Source organism: Misgurnus anguillicaudatus, chromosome 12 (genome assembly GCF_027580225.2).
Source record: "Misgurnus anguillicaudatus chromosome 12, ASM2758022v2, whole genome shotgun sequence".
Classification (NCBI taxonomy): domain Eukaryota; kingdom Metazoa; phylum Chordata; class Actinopteri; order Cypriniformes; family Cobitidae; genus Misgurnus; species Misgurnus anguillicaudatus.
In genome coordinates, this window is record NC_073348.2 from 35,776,411 (window position 1) to 35,799,904 (window position 23,494).

General features: G+C 39.1%; 3 protein-coding genes across 3 annotated transcripts; all 3 read left to right on the forward strand.

The window, feature by feature from the left end:
* The first annotated feature begins 3,143 nt into the window (after positions 1-3,143).
* On the forward strand, positions 3,144-5,904 carry LOC129446242 (trace amine-associated receptor 13c-like). Its single transcript, XM_073873729.1, has 3 exons — positions 3,144-3,985; positions 4,397-4,453; positions 5,760-5,904. The coding sequence occupies exons 1-3, from the start codon at positions 3,144-3,146 to the stop codon at positions 5,902-5,904; spliced, it is 1,044 nt and encodes a 347-aa protein (XP_073729830.1).
* Positions 5,905-16,443: 10,539 nt separating this feature from the next.
* Positions 16,444-17,412, forward strand: LOC129445990 (trace amine-associated receptor 13c-like). The gene has a single exon (XM_055206960.2). It carries the CDS (start codon positions 16,444-16,446, stop codon positions 17,410-17,412), a length of 969 nt encoding a protein of 322 aa, XP_055062935.2.
* Positions 17,413-21,826: 4,414 nt separating this feature from the next.
* On the forward strand, positions 21,827-22,817 carry LOC141368904 (trace amine-associated receptor 13c-like). Its single transcript, XM_073873730.1, has one exon. The coding sequence runs from the start codon at positions 21,849-21,851 to the stop codon at positions 22,815-22,817; it is 969 nt and encodes a 322-aa protein (XP_073729831.1). The 5' UTR covers positions 21,827-21,848.
* The last annotated feature ends 677 nt before the right edge of the window (positions 22,818-23,494 follow it).

Sequence of the window (23,494 nt, forward strand, 5' to 3'; positions counted from 1 at the left end):
TACACTGAACCTGTATTTTTATTGGCCTAAATAAATAAAATTCACAATACCTGTTATATAGATCAATGCTATTTAACCAAAGCTGACACCACACTGTTAGAAAAATAGTTTCCTAAAAAAAGGGAGAAAGTACTAGGACAACCGAGATGCCTGGCTAGCCGCCCTGACTAAAGGTTGTCTCCCTGGAGAACATGGGCTGACATTGGATTAACACAGAGATTGTAAAACCATGCAAAAGTATTAGGTATCACCTAACCCGCAGCTTACAGACTTCTGCTAGTGTGGCGCCCTGTGCCAGTGCCCAGGATGAGGCAATGCCTCTGGTGGAGTAAGCTCTCACTCCAAATGGGCACGGCGTAAATATTTTTCACAACATTGGACGTAGCTAAGCCGATGTAGGGCTTACACCCAAAATTTTTACGTATGGCTGCTGCAACCAGTCCCAGGAGGATGCGCCCCATGCAGGCATAAATGCACCACAATGGCACGCTTGACTGAAGGGAGCTGAATGTAGCCCTTGGCTGCCCCCCTTTAAAGGTTGGTGAGGAAAAGGTGCTGTAAAAAGGTGACTTCCACAACTTTGTAAGCTTGTTGTGCACCTCTTGGAAGAAAAGCACTGGCGCCGGTTGTGCCTGAGCTTTGCGACCCGACCACAGAAACCAAACTTCAACCCTCAAGTGTTCTGCAGAGGGTTCCACTCCAGCCCAGTACTCCAGGCCACCCTGGAAAGCACAGTCGCCATCTCTGCCTCCTTCTCACATAGCGCCAGCCCACCAGCCAGGGGAGGGTCTGTCAAGTCGCCAGCCTCCGGAGGCAAAAACCCACCTTCTGATGCTGTGATTGATAACTCATCCACATCCTGAGTCCCAAAAGTACCAGAGATGCCACAATAAGGCTGCATTTCTTCTGGAAACTCAACAGGCTGTAACAAGCATGTTGAGCAGTAAACATCCTGTTGGAAATCATCCAACCGAGAAGCACTCACTGTGGATCCCAAATCTTGTGACCTTGCTTTACTATTTTTACTGAACTATTTTTACATAAATTGTATGAGCAAGACATATCATCAGTTTGCAATCATGTATTTATTTTAACACCCCAGTGTATGTTTAGCTGTATTTGTTTTACACCAGTTGATAAACAACTAAAAAGGACACCTTTGTTGCAAAACTCTGCTTAAGGTACAGGTTGTAAAAGGACAATCATGTAAGCATTTTATCTTATTTTGTATCTCTTCTGCTCCTAATGGACAGCTTTGTTCAAAAATCATCTGCATATATCAAGACGTATATCATTAAGCATGTTCAACTGTATGCAGAGCTGCACAGACCAACTAAAATTAAAGTATTGTGAGATCAGATTGCTTGTTATGCTTTCCAATGGCTCTCGTGGAACAAAGATGCCGCCGAGACATGGCACTGTAGCAAGAGCTCTCCTGTGTGCTGTCTGTTTTATGTTTGTTTTTGTCTTTGATGGACTTGCCACTCTAAATTATGGCCGCAAAAACACTTCTGAGGATTCGTGAAGAAGTTTGTGGACTGTCATTTGTCAATACTGGACTGAGGTGTGCTGATTTTGATGCGTGCCCCCCCCACTCGAGGTAAAGGAGGCCAGTCATGCCCGCGGAGGTCGGGAGACTGGGCGGAGGTTTCTCCACTGAGCCACATCAAGACCCTGGGCGAGGCCCGGGACTGCTTCCATGTATTGTCTGACAGTGACGTGGCTACACAGCGGCGCACCAGGCTTCTCTGTCTACCGCTTGGATAGAGTGAAGGAGCGTACCAGGAAATCAAGGTGTGTTCTTTAATAATTAATGAACTTTGGTGCACAGATTGTGTCATTGTGAATAAAACTGCCAACGTTAATGTTAATGTAAATAATGTCTTATTTTGAAATGCCGCCCCTTTTATCTCCAAATAGTTTTCGGTGATGTTTCTGTGTGGAGAACATCCATGGGCAGACATTTCTGCTGCCTTGAGTGAATTAAATTACATCGTATACAAATTTGAGAACTCTAATGTTAATACTGTGAATATTGTAGCTGGTGATTGTATTAAATGTAATTTTAAAACTGTTTCTCCCAACTACTATCAGCATTTTAACACCCAAATAGGGGAGCACACATCATGGATCACTGTTATAATAACCTTAAATCTGCTTATAAATCCAGTCTCAGACCAGCCATTGAAAAAAAATCAGAAACAACTTGCTTTTGAACACTTCAAAAACGTGTGAACATCTTATTGATTTTTGTCACAATAGGAATCAGTTGCCTCTTACTATCAATGATTCAGATTAATGAGGATTGTAAATTCTTGGGCTTGACTCTTTCTCATGATTTGAATTGGAGCTCTAATACGACAAATACTGCTAAGAAAGCGAGACAGCGCCTCAAATTTTTTACATAGGCTTCAAGTAGTTTACTCTAAATACTAAGATACTGTTGCATTTTTATTATTGTGCAATCGAGAGTGTTCTGTTATTATCTGTTAATAAAGGAGCTCCTCAAGACCCTCGCAAATCTGTTCTTTGTTTTCTTGTTGTTTGTGCTAAACCTTGTTTGGGATGGTGAATCAGCAACCTTTCCTGATCTATCCTAAATTTGTGAATGTCCTGTAAATGACACCAAGCAATGGTTCCCTGGCTGCCTGGTAATCATTTGTACAGCGTACAGGTATGTGTCACACGTGTCCATTTGTGTGTATGCATGCTTGAATATAGTGAAAGTGGTGTGGACATGTGCGGACAAAGAAAGAAAATATTCTCGGATTTGAACTCGCACATTATCAAAAAATTATCACATTTGTGACCATTTTGGTCGCAGAGTCATGCTTAGAGGGGTTTGCATCTAAGCTCATCATTTAAAAACATCTAAAAAGGAAAATGTTAAAAAAAAGGTAAAAAAAATCTACTGAAAAACAATGTCGCATCAGGGTGGGTGGTAAATGGGTTGAGTCAGAATGATCCTGACAATGTATAAATAAGAGAACAGTAAGGAGATCACATAGATCACATCAAACTCTTTACAGGATGAAACTTTACTCATGGCCTATGATACAGAAGATCATGAGACTCAATACTGCTTTCCTGCCATTAACTCATCATGCATCAAGACAAAACGCTCAACACATGAATAAAATATCATGTATGTGTTTTTTTCATTGCTGTCAGTATGGACCGTGTTTCTGAATCTGCTGGTGATCATCTCCATCTCTCACTTCAAGAAGCTTCACACTCCAACCAACATGCTCATTCTCTCTCTGGCTGTGTCTGACCTGCTCGTAGGACTTATTGGCATGCCCTTGGAGGCTATTAGGTTGATTGAACCATGTTGGTACTTTGGAGAAACAATCTGTAGACTGTTTATATTAATTGTAGGATTGCTCACCTCTACATCTCTGATTAATTTAGTTTTAATAGCTGTTGACCGTTATGTTGCTGTGTGTCACCCTTTACTGTACCCACAGAAAATAACAACAACTAGAACAATAATTATTATCTTTGTTTCCTGGTTTTACTCTGCAGCTTATAACATTTCAGTTCTTATAACTACCTCACAAAGAAAATACACATGTTATGGAGAATGTGTAATTATCATTACTTTTGCCTGGACAATCATTGACCTGTTTGTATCTTTCCTGTTTCCTTGTACCGTCATCATAACTTTATATTTGAGAATCTTCTATGTGGCACATCAGCAAGTGAAAGTTATAAACTCTCTGATGAGGAGTGGAAAACATCTAACAGAAGGTTCAGTGAGGAGGAAATCTGAGAGCAAAGCCGCTCTGACATTAGGAATCATTGTGACGGTTTATCTTTTTTCCTGGATTCCCTATTATAGTTTAACTCTAACACCAAACACAAGCATGACTTCTGCTATAGCCTATTTTATACTATGGATGGTGTATATTAATTCAGCTCTGAATCCTCTCATTTATGCTATATTTTACCCCTGGTTTAGAACGTCAGTTAAACACATCCTAACTAGATCCAAAATATTTATACCAGGATAACTGTTATTGGTCTTGTTCATTATAATAATAATTAAACTTCTGGATTTACTGGCATTGTTTCAATCGGTCGGTGGGGTTTAAACAAGATATTATTTTAATTTAATTTTAATTAAATTTGGCAGGGCTCAAAGAATGGTTTGCCATGTTATTCATAAATGTATAATTAAATGGTAGGACATTGCATTATCAGTTGGACACTTTCATGCAAATGTCAACATCATATAAAAAAACAGTTATCCATTCTGAAATCTCAGATGTCAATATTTTACATTTTTTATTACCCATTAATAGCAATCCTTTCTTCATTTGCTGGATATAATTGCATCTGGTCTGTGGCTTTGTGCCACAGAATACCCACAAAGTATATTGTCTCTCAAAAGCCTATGTCTGGTTTTTGTCACATCCACAACCCTTTATAAACTGTTGGTTATGCATTCTCTGTAAATATATATTTTTTTGAAGTTTCGACTACAAATGTCACATCCATAATGCTGGGATTACTCAGGTCAAACTGAGGGAATAACATACTGATAATAATGTTTAATGTATGTTGTACTGCAGACCAAACATTGACCGTTATAAGTTACTTTGTAGAGTTGTGACTTTCGCGAACGAACCGATTCTTTTGAACGGCTCATAAACATGAACGATGGGAGCCGGGTCGCTGCTGGAAGGGAACTGTTCTTTCTGTTGTTCCTTTTTTCCCATGCGTGTTTCACACAAATTATCTCTTCCGCGAGACAGAACAGTTATTGGGGGAGGGGCTCACCCAGCGCAGGGGTGCTAATGCCTAACAGCATGAATCATTGCAGCCCACTTTGTTAATGTTCATTTAAGACTTGAAGGGGCTGATGTTCTATTTGCAAAGTTTACAGTAGTAATAGTAGTAATAGTGGACTGTATGTAGACATTTCCATTTTATTTATTATAATTTGTGGAAGTGTTTGTAGTAAAAGCTGTTTTGCACAGAAATTCATTGCAGCCGGCATTGTTTTTGATGTTTATTTGTGAGAAGGTATTGTATAAATAACATAAGTCAACGTAGCTTTACACATACACACACTTTGTACTAAAGGTAAATCCAAAATAGTGATGTCACTGTCTAAGCAGAGGGATGTTGTGCAACCCTATGGAATATAGTCAACACATGACAAATGGGGTAATAATCAATATTTCAGAATAATTCAAACTCAGATATTGGTGTGTGAAATCTGAGTTTTAATTATTTGACTATAAATCTCACCTTATCATTCCTCCCAGTGATTTTTCCAGGATAAACTGAGATGCCCCCAAGCTGGCTTCTAAAAACGGACTGAATTTAAAAAGAGCCAAAAAAGCCGTTCTTTTGAACGGATCGCCAAGATCCGGATCCCCTCAAAGAGCCATAAATCCCATCCCTATTACTTTGGATAAAAGCATTTGCCAACTGTGTAAATGTTTATGGATACTGCAGGCCAAATATATAAATTATAGGCTACATGTGTAAATCTGGATACTAGTATAAAACATAAGAACTTTAAATAAGTACTGTCTTAAATCCATCACAATCAACATTACAGTTATAGATGAAACAAGCAAACATGCAAGCTTGATTATTAACTAAGTTGATTAATTATTTTGTGTGCATAAATGACTATTGGCCAACAGAACATTTCTCACATGAACGTGCAAAACATGACACTGACCCGCATGAAAAGCAACTATTCCATCAGTCTGTCAATCTACTTACATGTGAGTTTGTTTCAGGCTTGACCTGGGCAATGCCTACGGGTCAATCCTGCATAGGCTGGTAGAAACCTCACTCGACCGACATTACTTTCCAAACAAGATCAAGAACCTCATACTGGACTATTACAACTCCTTCAGTTTGAGAGTCACCTCAGGAGCGTAAACATCTGCATTTCATCGGCTGGAAAAGGGCATTATCACTGGATGTACAATTTCTGTGATATTGTTTGCTTTGGCAATGACTATGCTGGTGAAGTCAGCAGAGGTGGAGTGCAGAGGCCCAATCACCAAGTCAGGCATACGGCTGGCCCCCATCAGAGCATTTATGGATGATCTGACGGTGACCACAACATCAGTCCCGGGGTGCAGATGGATCCTCCAAGGGCTCGAGCACCTCATCAAATGGGCTCAGATGGACTTTAAGCAGCCAAGTCCAGGTCCCTGGTAGTGAGGAAAGGTAAGGTTACAGACCATCTCCGTTTCACACTAGGAGGCATCCAGATACCATCTGTTCAAGAAAAGCCAGTCAAAAGCCTAGGCAAGATCTACGACTGTTCCCTAAAGGACACCGCAGCAATCCAGATGACCACTAACCAGTTGGGAAGCTGGCTGATGGCTGTGGACAAGTCAGGTCTACCAGGTAAATATAAAGCCTGGATTTACCAGCATTGCATCCTGCCCCGACTGCTCTGGCCACTGCTGGTCTACCGTTGAAGGCTTTGAGAGGAAAGTCAGCTGTTTCCTGGGAAAGTGGCTAGGGCTACCAAGGAGTCTCAGTGACATCGCCTTGTACGGTAGGAAGAACAAGCTAAAACTGCCTTTCAGTAGTTTGAAAGAAGAGTTCATGGTAACCAGAGCAAGACAGGAGCTACTTTACAGAGACTCCAGTGACATCAAAGTCTCTTCAGCAGGCATAGAGGTCAGAACTGGCAGGAAGTGGAAGGCCCATGAGGCAGTAGAGCAGGCTGAGTCATGGCTGCGACATGGCGAGCTGGTAGGAGCGGTGGCATCTGGACGGGCAGGACTCTGGAGCAACCCAAAACCTCGCTTTAACAAGGCCCAGGGAAAATAAAGGCGGCCGCTGATTCAAGATGAGGTCCGAGCAAGGGAGGAGGAAGCCTGCGGCAGCAGAGCAGTAGGGATGCGGCAGCAGGGGGCATGGACCCAATGGGAGCAGGCGGCAGAGCGGAGGATATCATGGGGAGAATTGTGGAAGTCAGAGCCACACCGGATTAAATTTCTGGTTAAGTCTGTCTATGATGTCCTCCCTAGCCCATCCAATCTATTTCGCTGGGGCTTGTCAGATACACCTTTGTGCCCACTCTGCAAGAGAGGAGGATCATTGGAGCACATCTTGAGCTGCTGTCCCAAAGAAGTGGGAAATGGGCGGTACCGTTGGCGCCGCTACCAAGTGCTGAGGGCCATTGCAGAGGTTATCAGCACTGGGATCGTAGGTAGCAAACACCAGCGACCAGTAAGGCAAAACATCGCCTTTGTTAAAGCTGGGGAGAAGCCACAAAAGCGCCTGAAACAAACAGGAGGGCTGCTCGCAACAGCACAGGACTGGCAGCTGAATGTCGACCTAGGGAGACAGTTCAAATTCCCAGAGAACATCGCAGTGACCACGCTCAGGGCAGACATAGTCCTGGTGTCGAAAAAAACAAGGCAAGTGTTCCTGCTGGAGTTGACGGTCCCCTGGGAAGACCGGATGGAGGAGGCGTTTGAGAGGAAGAAGGCCAAATACGAGGAACTGGCAGCCGAAGCAGGGGGTGGAGGACATGATGCAATCCTATTGAGGTTGGGTGTAGAGGATTTGTCGGCCAGTCACTCATTAGGGCCCTCATTAGGGCCCCAAAATGCAATAAACTCCAGTCCTCCTTCTCTGGAGAATACAATATATCTGCTCAACAAATCACAGTGCACCATTCCACGCATTGAAAAAAACAATGGCGGCACTTTGAATAGACACAGAATCCTAGTTTTCCTCCTCTACTTTGTACTTTGTGATCAACAAACAAACAAAAACAAAATAATACCTTTGTTGGAATGGACAAGCCTGTGGTGGTTTTCCACTCGGGCAACGAAAAAATGCCAGCTGTTGTTCTTACACGACTACATCAAGCTTCTGTCATGCTAACACATTGACCTCAGGGGATCTTATGAAAAACTTTTCATTATTTTACTCGAAGTCAACGAAAATCAAGCAGGACCAAAACATTTTACACCTGATCGCTGTCAAAAAAGTTCAGTGAAGACGTCCCAAGGATGACCACAGCAATGACAGTGTTCTTAATATAACAAAGTAAGTGTTTTGATTCATGCCATTAATATTTATTTTATCAGTGTATACCACAAGTCAACTAAATGAATATAACATGGCAAAGATGAATGCACATTTATATATTGATTCAATAGATTTAAAGCAATTAAAAAATAGTCATGAATTTATTGCATTTTGCAGAAAAAATATCAGTTTTTATAATAAATCTTTGAAAATCAAATTATGGATTTGAATTTTAATGTTATTATAACCTAAAGATGCTATGTGAAAGTTTGTAACAGAAAATTGTGGATTTCATCTTGTCACTTTCTTGGTATAGAAAACACATTTTTATCCAAATTAGTCAAAATGGATTTATTGCGTTTTGGAACCAAACGCTTCAAATATTGTAAGACAATGTTGCATCAGAGTGGGTGGTGAATGGGTTGAGTCAGTCTGATCTTGACAATGTATAAATGACAGAACAGTAAAGAGATCAGATCAAACTCTTAACAGGAGGAGACTTTACTCATGGCCTTTGAGACAGAAGATCATGAGACTCAATACTGCTTTCCTGCCATTAATTCATCATGCATCAAGACAAAACGCTCCACACATGAATACAATATCATGTATGTGTTTTTTTCAGTGCTGTCAGTATGGACTGTGTTTCTGAATCTGCTGGTGATCTTCTCCATCTCTCACTTCAAGAAGCTTCACACTCCAACCAACATGCTCATTTTCTCTCTGGCTGTGGCCGACCTGCTCGTAGGACTTTTTGTCATGCCCTTGGAGGCGATTAGGTTGATTGAAACCTGCTGGTACTTTGGAGACATTATCTGTAGACTGTTTTTAATAATCATTGGATTACTCCTTATTACATCTATGAGTAATTTAGTTTTAATAGCTGTTGACCGTTATGTGGCTGTGTGTCACCCTTTACTGTACCCACAGAAAATAACAACGACTAGAACAATAATTATTATCTGTCTTTGCTGGCTCTTTTCTTTAGCTTATAACATTTCATTTGTTATAAATACCTCACAAAGTAAATTCACATGTTATGGAGAATGTACAGCTATCACTACTTTCGCCTGGAAAATCATTGAACTGTTCCTGTTTTTTCTGTTTCCTTGTATAGTCATTATAACTTTATATTTGAGAATCTTTTATGTCGCATATCATCAAGTGAAAGTTATAAACTCTCTGATGAGGAGTGGAAAACATCTAACAGAAGGTTCAGTGAGGAGGAAATCTGAGAGTAAAGCCGCTCTGACATTAGGAATTATTATGACTGTTTATCTGTTTTGCTGGATTCCCTATTTTAATTTATCTCTAACACCAAACACAAGAATGACTTCTGTTATAGCCTATTTTATGTTATGGATGTTGTATATTAATTCAGGTCTGAATCCTCTCATCTATGCCATATTTTACCCCTGGTTTAGAACGTCAGTTAAACACATCCTAAATCTACCCAAAATATTTAAACCAGCATAACTTCCATTGGTCTTGTTCAATAAAAGAATAATTAAGGTTCTAGATTTACTTGTATTGATCGAATAGGTAAATGATGGGGTTCAACACAAGATATTATGCTTAAATTTGGTAGGGCTTAAAAGATTGGTTTGCTAGTTTAATATATGGGTAGTTAAGGCATTCTCTGTTAATTAATATTTTAAGTTTTAACTATAAATGTCACATCCATAATGCTGGGATTGCTCGGTTTAAACTGAGAGAACACATATCCTGATAATAATGTATAATGTACCTTGTACTGCACTGTAAGTCGCTTAGGATAAAAGCATCTGCTAACTGTGTTAATGTTTGTGGAAACTGTAGGCCAAATATATACATTTAAAAGCTACATGTGTAAAGGTGTGTAAAAAACAACATACGATGTTTTGTCTTAAATAATCAACATTGCAGTTGAATGTATAGATAAGGGGTGCCACAACTTTTTCCTAGCCAGTGCCAAAACTCAAACCTGATGGAGGGCTGTGGGCCGAAAGTAAATGATTCTGTGTTATATTAAAATTAAATATGCCCCGATTCTCTACCTAGTTTGGTATAGATGAAACAAGTAAACAAGCACACTTCCTACTCAGGCACAATGATTTTGCTTGATTAGTAACTAAGTAGATTAATTATTTTTATGTGCATAATTGATTGTTGGCTAACTGAACATTTCTCACATGAACATGCAAGACATGACACTGACCCACATGAAAAGCAACTATTGCATCAGTCTGTCAATCTACTTACATGTGAGCAGTGGTGGACAGTAACGAAGTAAATGTAATTCGTTACTGTACTTAAGTAGTTTTTTTGCGTATCTGTACTTTACTCAAGTACTTTTATTTTGGGAGACTTTTACTTTTACTTTACTACATTTTAAAGTCAAATATCTTACTTTTTACTCCACTACATTTAAAAAAATCGGTCGTTCCTTTTTATTTATCAGTGGATAAAAAACGTAACTGGGCAAACTAAAGCTGCACAAAAAAACCTAAGATGCACACGTGATGCGTCAAACCACCAATCAGGGTACAGCATGCGCTTCGTTTTGAACTTGTTGCCGCGCTGTTTCACGTAAGCTACGCGAGTCGCACGAGTGCAGCAGAGAATGAAACTGCATTCAAAAACAACGGAGGAGAATCCTCAGGAGATAACTGACCCGTCAAAACAACAATGGCTTTATTTATGCAAGTTTTTTTAAGTCCTTGAATAAAAGAACGAGTCCTTCGTGTCTTATGACTGCCTTGAAACTGTGCTATTTCGTTTTAAAAGAATACTCTTTCAAATCTAAGGAAACGTGTAGAGGTAAGCCATTTTTATTCTGGTTATATTTTTAAATGAGCAATCTTAACAGTAGCTTGCAGAAAACTGTTAATTGTGTTGCTAAAATATATACGACGTTATCATGAATGAACTTACCCAGATAGCAAAAAATAGCAATGAGTCGGCGGACCACCGGCGGTGCTCTGGCGGCAGTAAGCGTCATAAGGGCGTAATCGCAAACAGGTCTGACGGCGGACCGCCGCGGCAGCCGCTTTTGCATAAATTAAGCAGTCGGTCCGCCGGCTGCATGCTGGCGGCATCTCGCAACAAATGAGAGTGACGTATTCGGCGGCAAAAGTTTCATCCCCGCCAGCGGGACGCACCTATAGCCGACAGCTTTGGGCTGGCGGCATATAGAAGCCATGCGGATATTTTTTGCTATCTTAATCTTAAATTTAAGCTATGCAGGCTGAAGCTATTTTTAGCCGTATAGTTAGCTGTTTCACTTAAGTTCATTGTATTTGAAGCTCAGTGCTCTGTTATTTTGAAATGACAATTAATCACTATTAACACTGTTGTAAAATATAAATGACATTTTGACTAGCCATGCAGTGTATGATGCTTAAACAGGCAGGTGGATTGGAGTGCTCCTTATTAACTGAGATTGTTATTAATATTTTCAAAAGTTTTGCTTCCAAAATATATAAATACATTTAATTATGTATTACAATCAGTGGTGTAGTCTACGTGATACGCAGGAATACGCCGTATAAACTAGAAGTTGTCAAGGATTTCCGTATACCCACTAAAAATAGCGTCAGGATGCGTAACAGCATGGTTTTGTGACATTTCAAACTTTTAGTCATAATTTAGATGTGAAGCACTAACCATTAGCATGCTACACTTGCTACTTTAGCGGGTTTAATGGATATACATAAGCTATATATTTGATGACTTCCTGCCGAACTGCGCGATCCGATCGGCGTATGAAATCAAATTACTACTATAGCGGCGCTAGAGTGACTGGGGAGCAGACTGCTGTGGCACCACAAGAACCCACAGGCGAGTGACAACAAAGTACCGCGAGAGCGATGCCAGTTATCACATGGAGAAATCTGCTTTGAATCGCTCTCGCGGTACTTTGATATCACCAAGAGGTCTGCTTAGCGCCAAATGAAGTCGAACCTGCAGTGTAGCTGCTCACGTGACACTGTAAACAAACAGTCCCTGGAGAAGTGAACGAGAGTTATCCGGAGAGTTAACAACGCACATGTGAGTAAACAACATTTAAATCATCAGTCCAGTTTAATACTTTATCTCGAGGTAAGGTTTCAAGTGCAATAAAATAAGCCCGATTATGTCCTGATGGTTTTAAGCCTCTTTCAGCATGTTTGCTTGTGCTTCCCTTCTCTGTGTTCATTTATTTATCTACGTTCAAGATATGATCTTATATATCTTAAACTTCTATGATATATGATCTTAAACTTCTGTGAGGAAATTCATGTCTGCTCAGAGTATACTCACTACAAAAATCTAGACTACACCACTACTTACAATATACATATGACATGCTAAACCACATGAAACGTTTCTGAAATTATATTCTGTAAGGCTTGTTTTATTTGTCAAAGAAAGGGAGACTGATTTCTAGATAACGTTATGTATTTAATGTTTTGAAAACAATTGTGAACCTGTGCTTAAGTCAAGTTTTTATTACACTTAAACTGATAAATTATTTAACAAATAAATCTTGAAATGAGACTTACTGCTCTCAAATCCTGTTATTTCATTTGATGCTAAAGGAAGTTTTTTGTTTTTAAGGTTTTAGGCTTATGATAATTTTAATAGACATCAGTGTCTGATTTATTAATGTCCTTTTATTAATTGATTGGTTAGCCAAGAGAGTTATTTCACATAATTTGAGTTTTGTGACAAAAATGATACGGCCATAATAAATCACAGTACTTTTGTACTTAAGTACATTTTGAGGCAGATACTTTTGTACTTTTACCCAAGTAAAAATTTTAAGCAAGTACTTCTACTTTTACTTGAGTAATATTTTACCCTGGGTATCTTTACTTTTACTCAAGTACACGATTTGTGTAATTCGTCCACCACTGCATGTGAGTTTGTTTCACACTTTTATTGATGCTTTGGTAAATTAGATACAGCATAAAGGTGTTAACAGGACCCTCAAGACCCTGCACACATTTTGACCAGCAAAGCATTAACAAACATAATTGGCCTTTCAGAGTTTACTGTAATTGATTTCTCAAATGGTTATTTTTATCTTGATCACATCAGTAACCAAGAGGTGAAATGAGCATATTGTTATTGTGTCTAGGACGAATCAGCCCACGTTACCTTTCTTTCTAGAATGCCAATTTTTATTATTTCAGCCTCATTGCTCTTATAAAATTAAGAAATTCAATTAGATTGAGAACATGTGTTAGACAATAAGCATTAAAAATTAAGATTAGATGTAGAAAATGACCCATTAGGTTTCAGACTCAGAATGGTTTGGCAGCCTAAAGCAGATGCGAAAAAAACACAAAGTAAAAGACATTGTTTGTAAGTCAGTGAATTTTTATCTCTGCATAAAAAAGGTTTGAAAAAATCTATTTTTTCTGTCTAAATGGTAAATTGAATGAGTTATTGACCTTTGTGTAAACAGTTATGATTATAAGAAACAGTTATGAGAAACACCCAGAGTGACGTTGGAATCGTAGTCAACCAAAATCTATGCGATAGCAGCATGGCTGCCAACCGTGTTACCGACCTCCTCATGTCCATCAAAATCGACTCAAACAATCTACACCTTCTGGTGGTATGTTGTTATGCGCCGCAGCTTGGCTTCCCAGCAGATACCAAGGAGGAATTTTGGGAACAATTTGATGGACACATGCAATCAATAAACAGAGAAGAGTAGTTAGTGATTGGTGGAGACCTAAACGGACACGTTGGAAACGCCCGGGATGGATACCCTCAAAACCATGGTGGCCAAGGATATGGTACTCGGAACGATAAAGGAAACCAAGCCCTGGACTTTGCGGAAGACCATGATCTTCTCCTCGACCAGCACGACAGTCCCAATCAGGGAGTGCAAAGGGAACGTGGCAGAATGCTCGAATTACAGGCCAATCCAGCTCCTGTGTCATGCGATGAAAATGTTTGAGCAAGTTTTGGATGCGAGGATTAGAAACATCATCACCCTCTCACCCAACCAATGCGGCTTTGTCAAAGGATGTGGCACTACGGATGCCATGTTTGCGGCAAGGCTCCTGCTGGAGAGGTACAGAGAGAAGAACAAAGCTGTGCATGACACATTCCTCAACCTTGAAAAGGCATTTGACAGGGTAGCCCACAATCTCATCTGGCACTCACTTCGATCCCATGGACTCCATGTAACCTACGTGCATTGGGTGCAACTCCTATACAAGAATGTCACCAGTGCAGTCAGGTGCGCAGTGGGCATATCACCGCCATTCTCCCTCAGCGTTGGAGTGCACCAAGGATCGGCCCTGTCACCACTCCTGTTCATACTGTGTATGGACATGATCAATGGCGACCTGCACACACCCCTGCCATGGTCAATTCTCTATGTGGATGACGTCTTCCTCTCAGATGAAGAAAAAGGAGAAGTGGAAAGGCAAATGCACCTGTGGAAGGAACGTTCAGACGAAAACGGGATGAGGCTCAACACCAAAAAGACGTCACCATCAGCATTGATGGAGAAGATCTGAAGAAAGTGCCTTCAAGTACCTGGGCTCTACCATCAGCTCAGATGGAAGTATCACAACTGATGTGAGGTCACGTTTCAATGCGTCATGGATGAAGTGGAGGCAAGTCACTGGAGTCCTCTGTGATCTGAAAATGTCTGACAGGCTTAAGGGCAAAATCTACAAGACCATCGTCTGGCCGGTAGCACTCTATGGATCCAAGTGTTGGCCAGCCACATCCGCACATGAACAAGCCCTCCACACCATGGAGATGAGGATGCTCAGATGGAGCCTCAGACTCACTCTATATGATCCTGTCATGAACAAAGACTTCAGGGAGCAACTTGGCGTGACCCTCATTACGGACTAGATGCTTGAAGCATGGATGTGGTGGTACGGCCATGTGATGCGAAGTGAAGAGTCATCAGTGGCCAGGACTGCCATGCGTATTGAGCCAGAGGGCCGCTGCCCACACGGAAGAAGTAGACAGAGTCTACTTCAAAAAGTACAGATTTGGACCTCAAGAGTTTATATTAGTATAGAGATAGAGACTGTATTAGTATCAATCTCATAGGTACATATTGGTACATACTGAAACATATTAGGACCTTTAGAAAGGGTACTGCCATAGTGACAGCTGTTGTGCATATTTTTGACCTTAACAGTGTAAATGCAGGGTGATATCTATTATTTGCTCATCATATAGTGCACCATTAAACCCATTATAGAGGTGGGAGGTGAAACACAAACACCCGAAAATTCTCGGGGCAGCCGCATATGTCGAAATTTCAGTCAAAACCGTTCTATTTCATCATAAACAATCTGAAAACAGGGCTTTAAGTGTAAAATACCAAACTTGTCCTTTAATATATCTAAAAAAATTTAAATCTGATAAGTTTCTATTTAAACACGCTCTAGATGGAAATGTTTGACCATATGCCTGCGTCTTGTGTCTTTTGTAGCGTCATTCACATTAAAAAAATTTAACTTTTAAAAGTGACATGCATGATCTCTGAAAGCCAATGTTGATATTTGAAATCACCTAAACAAACACGCCCCTACTCCAATAGAATCGGGACCTTCTTTTGATAGACCCGGCCCACACATACGCAACCCAGTCAACGATGTCGGTTAGTAGACCCTTACTGCTGATTGGCTCGGACACAACTCTTTATTCCAAAGTGTTTTTTTTTTCAAAAATCATGCACCCGCCTTTAATGTTTATCAATGGCATTTTACAGCAGTGGACCTATCAGAAGTCCCCGCAGGCAGGGCAAGTGTTGTAAGCATGTTTATAATAGCAAACTGACATGGAAATATCTGTTGAATTAAAAACATTTTTTTCCCTGAGACCCTTGCAAGTCTGATCTTCGTTTTCTTGTTGTTTGTGCTAATTTTGTTTGCGTTGGTACATCCACAACATTTTCTTATCTATCCTACATTTGTGAATGTCCTGTAAATGACGTGAAGCAGTTGTGCCCTGGCTGCCTGGTAAGCATTTGTACAGCATACAGGTAAGTCTCAAATGTGTCCATGTGTGTGTGTGTGTGTGTGTGTGTGTGTGTGTGTGTGTGTGTGTGTATGCATGCTTGAATATACTGAAAGTGATGCAAACATATGCGTACGCGAGACGGCACAGAAAGAAAGTATTCCTGGATACCCGGACCATGTAAAATTTTAAATCACACATTATCAAAAAATTGCATTTGTGACCAGTTTGGTCGCAATCTAGAGTCATGCTTAGAGGGGTTTGCATCTGCAGCTCATCATTTAAAAACATCTAAAAAGGAAAATGTAAAAAAGGCAAAAAAAAATCTACTGAAAAACAATGTTGCATCAGAGTGGGTGGTGAATGGGTTGAGTCAATCTGATTCAGATACTATATAAATGACAGAACAGTAAGGAGATCAGATCAAAATCTTAACAGGAGGAGACTTTACTCATGGACAATGAGACAGAAGATCATGAGACTCAGTACTGCTTTCCTGCCATTAACTCATCATGCATCAAGACAAAACGCTCAACACATGAATACAATATCATGTATGTGTTTTTTTCAGTGCTGTCAGTATGGACTGTGTTTCTGAATCTGCTGGTGATCATCTCCATCTCTCACTTCAAGAAGCTTCACACTCCAACCAACATGCTCATTCTCTCTCTGGCTGTGTCTGACCTGCTCATTGGACTTATTGTCATGCCCTTGGAGGCGATTAGGTTGATTGAAACATGTTGGTACTTTGGAGAAATTTTCTGTAGACTGTTTTTAATAATCTTGGGAGTGCTCCTCTCTACATCTCTGAGTAATTTAGTTTTAATAGCTGTTGACCGTTATGTGGCTGTGTGTCACCCTCTGCTGTACCCACAGAAAATAACAATGACTAGAACAATAATTACTATCTGTGTTTTCTGGTTCTGCTCTTCAGCTTATAACATTTCAATTGTTATAACTATCTCACAAAGAAAATACACATGTTATGGAGAATGTACAATTATGACTACTTTTACCTTGACAATCAATGACCTGTTCCTGTCTTTCCTGTTTCCTTGTACCTTCATTATAACTTTATATTTGAGAATCTTTTATGTCGCACATCAGCAAGTTAAAGTGATAAACTCTCTGATGAGGAGTGGAAAACATCTAACAGAAGGTTCAGTGATGAGGAAATCTGAGAGTAAAGCCGCTCTGACATTAGGAATCATTGTGACAGTTTATCTGTTTTGCTGGATTCCCTATTACAGCTTAACTTTAACACAAAACACAGTAATGACTTCAGTTATAGCCTATTTTATGTTATGGATGGTGTATATTAATTCAGGTCTGAATCCTCTCATCTATGCTATATTTTACCCCTGGTTTAGAACATCAGTTAAACACATCCTAAATCTATCCAAAATATTTAAGGCAGCATAACTTCTTTTGGTCTTGTTCATTATATTAATAATGTAGTGTAATGTAGCTACATGTTTATATTCAATTTTTCGTACTGTAAATTTCACCACTCAAAAATCACTCAACTAAATTTTAAAAGCCACTAATTTTAATAGGCATGAAACAAAGTTGAAATTGTTAGCTATCCCTTTTTTTAAAACTCAGGTTTAACAGTTTACAGATATACTGTATTCTATACCCACATTGGCAGTCCGTCTTAAATGTTTTTTTTACAAGTTTTTCATTTGCTCTGACATGCACTGTGAGCTGTAAGGTCTTATATAGACAGGTGTGTGCCTTTCCTAATCAATTCCAATCAGTTTAATTAAACAAATCTTGACTCCAATGAAGGATTAGAACCATATCGAGGAAGATCAGAAGAAATGGACAGCATGTGAGTTAAATATGAGTGTCACAGCAAAGGGTCTGAAAACTTATGACCATGTGATATTTCAGTTTTTCTTTTTTAATAAATTTGTCTACATGTCTGTTTATTTTCTGTCAAGATGGGGTGCTGAGTGTACATTAATGAGCAATAAAATTAACTTTTTTGATTTTAGCAAATGGCTGCAATGAAACAAAGAGTGAAAAATTTAAAGGGGTCTTAATACGTTCCATAACCACTGTATATGATCTTATGTATATGTATATAATATGTTGTTCTGAGATTGCATTTTTATATTCATGTGTGGCATCATTTTAAAAGTCATAGTGCGATGGAGATCTAGTTTACAGATGGTTAAAGGAAAACCCACCGTTTCAATTTTTTACTATGTTCTTACCTCAACTTAGATGGAGTAATACATACCTATCTTTTTTTAATGCTTTTAATTAATCTTTGTACAGCACGTCGTGAATGTGTAAGCATTAAGCCTAGCCCCATTTATTTCTCAGGACCCAAACAGGGATGAACCCAGAAGCCACCAAACACTTCCATGTTTTCTCTATTTAAAGACTGTTACATGAGTAGATACACAAGCAAGTATGGTAGCACAAAAATGGCACTTTTTTAAAGGGATAGTTCACTTTAAAAAGAAAATTCTGTCATCATTTACTCATCCTCATGTTGTTCTAAACCTGAATGATTTTTTTTCTGGTGAACACAAGCACACAACAGTAAGTGACCATTGACATCTATAGTAGGAAAAAATATTTTGGAAGTATTGTGATAAATGACTAAGAAAATATTTTATGATGGTAAGCACACAGTTGACGGTACACATTAAATTCCATCATATTTTTTTATTCCTACTATGGAAGTCTATGGTCACTTACTGCTGTGTGTTTACCATCATTTCTCAAAATATCTTCTTTTGTGTTCATCAGAAAAAAAATATTTCATACAGGTTTAGAACAACATGAGGATGAGAAAATGATGACAGAATTTTCATTTTAAAGTGAACTATGCCTTTAAGCGGATAAAAATGAGAACTATATTGTATTGCAGAAGAGCACTTAGTTTGCAGCACTTCAACATCGGGCGCAATAATATTTACTGAAGTGTGAGTGAGAGGGGGAGTAGTCAGGAGTGATGATGTTACTGCGCGCCAAGGTTGAAGCAGGGCTCCAGACTAACTTTTTTCATTAGGAGCACAGTGACCCCAACTGAAAATTTTAGGGGCGCAACCCAAAAATTTAGGGGCATACACCGTAAATCAACATGCTGACTAAATAATCACATTTCTACAAATTTCCTAATAAATACTTAGATGATAGATGAAGAAAGTATAATGTAATGTGCTGTTTCAAATTCAGTGTCACATCACAAAAAAGGTCAAATTTACTGGTCGCACATGTGCGACTGGATGTAAAATTCAGTGGCACACTTTAAATTTTTGGTGGCAAAATGCCACCATTTGGGGGAAGTCTGGAGCCCTGCGAAGTGCTGCAAACTAAGTGCTCTTCCACCTTCACACAGAACATGTTTTTAACGCTTAAAAACGTGAGGCAGATAGCATTGCCTTTATTTGATTGAATTTAGGAAAAAACAGTGTGCTGTGGTTTTTTAATGTTGCTAGGCAACCACCGAGTCAGCTGTCCTGTAAGTCAAGGATTAAGCGTGAACGCAATTAAAACTTTGGTTTGCTGTTAACTGTCATATTGGCAGAAACTTTAAAAAGAAGCAGCATGCTCTGACATTGATCGAAGGTGAGAGGGGCAAAAACAGTAGGCAAAAAGTACCAGACTTTATTATCCCGTGAGCCCCACGGATATTTATCCAACAAAGAAGAAAACAGAGAGCCGTTGTTTTATAAAAATTGCCAAAAGAGGTAACTCGACTCTATTCAAATGCAAATACATAAATTAAACAGCTGCCAATTGTGGTTAAGTTGCGCTTGTTTAACGTCCTTCTAGTTAATGACTAACTTTTTATCACGTGAAGCATCAATATGGCGTATGTAGTACGCCCTATATGCTATTTAGTACATACTGTTTTAATGGTCGATGAGTAGGTAATTCATCTAATTCAGTCTTCGCTTGTTCCATGCGAAGAAAGGCCCATTCTCTCCCCGCATTTATTTGGACAATGAAAAACCATGAATGACGTTGAGTGCTTTTCGCTCAGCTTTGGCTTTTTTCAACTTCAGGCATTAAAAGCACTCATGCAAAAACATGGGGCGGAGGTGGCAAAAACGCAAGGCCCATAGGTTTTGCATCTGAGCTCACCATTTGAAAACATCTAAAAAGAAAAATGTTAAAAAAGGACAAAATAATATCTACTGAAAAACAATGTTGCATCAAAGTGGGTGGTGCATGCGTTGAGTCAGTCTGATCCTGACAATGTATAAATAAAAAGAAAAGGAGATCAGATCAAACTCCTATAAGGAGAAGACTTTACTCATGGCCTATAAGACAGAAGATCATGAGACTCAATACTGCTTTCCTGCCATTAACTCATCATGCATCAAGACAAAACGCTCCAGACATGAATACAAAATCATGTGTTTTTTTTCAGTGCTGTCAGTATGGACTGTGTTTCTGAATCTGCTGGTGATCTTCTCCATCTATCACTTCAAGAAGCTTCACACTCCAACCAACATGCTCATTCTCTCTCTGGCTGTGGCCGAGAGAGCACATCTAATACTAATAATAAGTCAATGGACTTGGCAAAAACTACGATAACACCTGTTGGAATGTGTAATTTGCAGCGATTTTTGTGTGGGCATGCCAGTGAACACCCCTGGCCACTCGGTGAGTTTCACGTCTTTGTGGACGAGGGTTTGGTGCATTTTGGGAAGGATTGTTCCAGTGCACCATTGGACCCATTGTGGAGGTGGGAGCTGAAACACAAACACCCGAAAATTCTTGGGCAGCCGCATATGTCGAAATTTCAGTCAAAACCGTTCTATAACATCATAAACAATCTGAAAACAGGGCTTTAAGTGTAAAATACAGAACTTGTCCTTTAAAATATCTCAAAATTTTTAAATCTGATCATTTTCTATTTAAACACGCTCTAGATGGAAATGTTTGACCATATGCCTGCGTCTTGTGTCTTTTGTAGCGTCATTCACATTAAAAAAAATTTAACTTTTAAAAGTGACATGCATGATCTCTGAAAGCCAATGTTGATATTTGAAATCACCTAAACAAACACGCCCCTACTCCAATAGAATCGGGACCTTCTTTTGATAGACCCGGCCCACACATACGCAACCCAGTCAACGATGTCGGTTAGTAGACCCTTACTGCTGATTGGCTACATGTGTGTTTTGGTACTCGGACACAACTCTTTTTTCCAAAGTGTTTTTTTTTTCAAAAATCATCCACCCACCTTTAATGTTTATCAATGGCATTTTACAGCAGTGGACCTATCAGAAGTCCCCGCAGGCAGGGCAAACTGACATGGAAACATCTGTTGAATTAAAAAAACATTTTTCCCTGAGACCCTCACAAGTCTGATCTTCGTTTTCTTGTTGTTTGTGCTAATTTTGTTTGCGTTGATACATCCACAACATTTTCTTATCTATCCTACATTTGTAAATGTCCTGTAAATGACGTGAAGCAGTGGTGCCCTGGCTGCCTGGTAAGCATTTGTACAGCGTACAGGTAAGTCTCACATGTGTCCATGTGTGTGTATGCATGCTTGAATATACAGAAAGTGATGCGAACATATGCGTACGCGAGACGGACACAGAAAGAAAGTATTCCTGGATAGCATGTAAAATTTTAAATCACACATTATCAAAAAATTGCATTTGTGACCAGTTTGGTCGCAGTCTAGAGTCATGCTTAGAGGGGTTTGCATCTGAGCTCATCATTTAAAAACATCAAAAAAGGAAAATGTAAAAAAAGCAAAACAATGTTGCATCAGAGTGGGTGGTGAATGGGTTGAGTCAATCTGATTCAGATACTGTATAAAAGTACAGAACAGTAAAGAGATCAGATCAAAATCTTAACAGGAGGAGACTTTACTCATGGCCTATAAGACAGAAGATCATGAGACTCAATACTGCTTTCCTGCCATTAACTCATCATGCATCAAGACAAAACGTTCCAGACATGAAAACAATATCATGTATGTGTTTTTTTCAGTGCTGTCAGTATGGACTGTGTTTCTGAATCTGCTGGTGATCATCTCCATCTATCACTTCAAGAAGCTTCACACTCCAACCAACATGCTCATTCTCTCTCTGGCTGTGTCTGACCTGCTAGTAGGACTTATTATCATGCCCTTGGAGGCAATTAGGTTGATTGAAACATGTTGGTACTTTGGAGACATTTTCTGTAGACTGTTTTTAATAATCATGGGATTGCTCGTCTCTGCATCTCTGAGTAATTTAGTTTTTATAGCTGTTGACCGTTATGTGGCTGTGTGTCACCCTCTGCTGTACCCACAGAAAATAACAATGACTAGAACAATAATTATTATCTGTGTTTTCTGGTTCTGCTCTTCAGCTTATAACATTTCAGTTTTTATAACTACCTCACAAAGAAAATACACATGTTATGGAGAATGCGTAATTATGACTACTTTCGCCTGGACAATTATTGATGTGTTTCTGTCTTTTCTGTTTCCTTGTACCATCATTATAACTTTATATTTGAGAATCTTTTATGTTGCACATCAGCAAGTTAAAGTTATAAACTCTCTGATGAGGAGTGGAAAACATCTAACAGAAGGTTCAGTGAGGAGGAAATCTGAGAGTAAAGCCGCTCTGACATTAGGAATCATTGTGACGGTTTATCTGTTTTGCTGGATTCCCTATTACAGCTTAACTTTAACACAAAACACAGTAATGACTTCAGTTATAGCCTATTTTATGTTATGGATGGTGTATATTAATTCAGGTTTGAATCCTCTCATCTATGCTATATTTTACCCCTGGTTTAGAATGTCAGTTAAACACATCCTAAATCTATCCAAAATATTTAAACTAGTATAACTTCTTTTGGTCTTGTTCATTATATTAATAATGTAGTGTAATGTAGTGATCTGGATTTACTAACATTGTTAGAATCATCAATGATGGGGTTCAACACAAGATATTATGCTTTCATGTGGCAGAGCATAAAAGAGTGGTTTGCCATATTACTAATAAACCCATCAGGTGTTCAGTAGGCTTCTGTATAGCATAATGGTACAGCAGTGATAATGGATTAAACTTTGGATTAAAGCGTCTGCCAACTGTGTAAATGTTAGAAACTGCAGGGCAAATATATAAATTATAAGCTACATGTGTAAAGATGTATATTAACTTTTTCGTACTGTAAATTTCACCACTCATAAATCACTCAACTAAAGTTTAAAAGCCACTCATTATAATAGTCATGAAACAAAATTGAAATTGTCAGCCATTCCTTTTTTTAAGGCTCAGGTTTAACAGTTTACATTGTATAAGAGCCATACACTGATATACTGTATTCTATACCCACATTGGCAGTCCATCTTGAATGTTTTTTTTACAAGTTTTTAATTTGCTCTGACATGCACTGTGAGCTGTAAGGTCTTATATACAGGTGTGTGCCTTTCCTAATCAATTCCAATCAGTTTAATTAAACAAATATTGACTCCAATGAAGGATTAGAACCATCTCAAGGAAGATCAGAAGAAATGGACAGC

Coding starts and splice junctions, on each gene's coding strand:
- LOC129446242 (XM_073873729.1), top strand. CDS start 3,144: ATGTATGTGTTTTTTTCATTGCTGTCAGTATGGACCGTGTTTCTGAAT. Junction 3,986..4,396: donor TCAGTTAAACACATCCTAAC/TAGATCCAAAAT, acceptor TCTCAAAAGCCT/ATGTCTGGTTTTTGTCACAT. Junction 4,454..5,759: donor CTGTTGGTTATGCATTCTCT/GTAAATATATAT, acceptor AGTTTGTTTCAG/GCTTGACCTGGGCAATGCCT.
- LOC129445990 (XM_055206960.2), top strand. CDS start 16,444: ATGGACAATGAGACAGAAGATCATGAGACTCAGTACTGCTTTCCTGCC.
- LOC141368904 (XM_073873730.1), top strand. CDS start 21,849: ATGGCCTATAAGACAGAAGATCATGAGACTCAATACTGCTTTCCTGCC.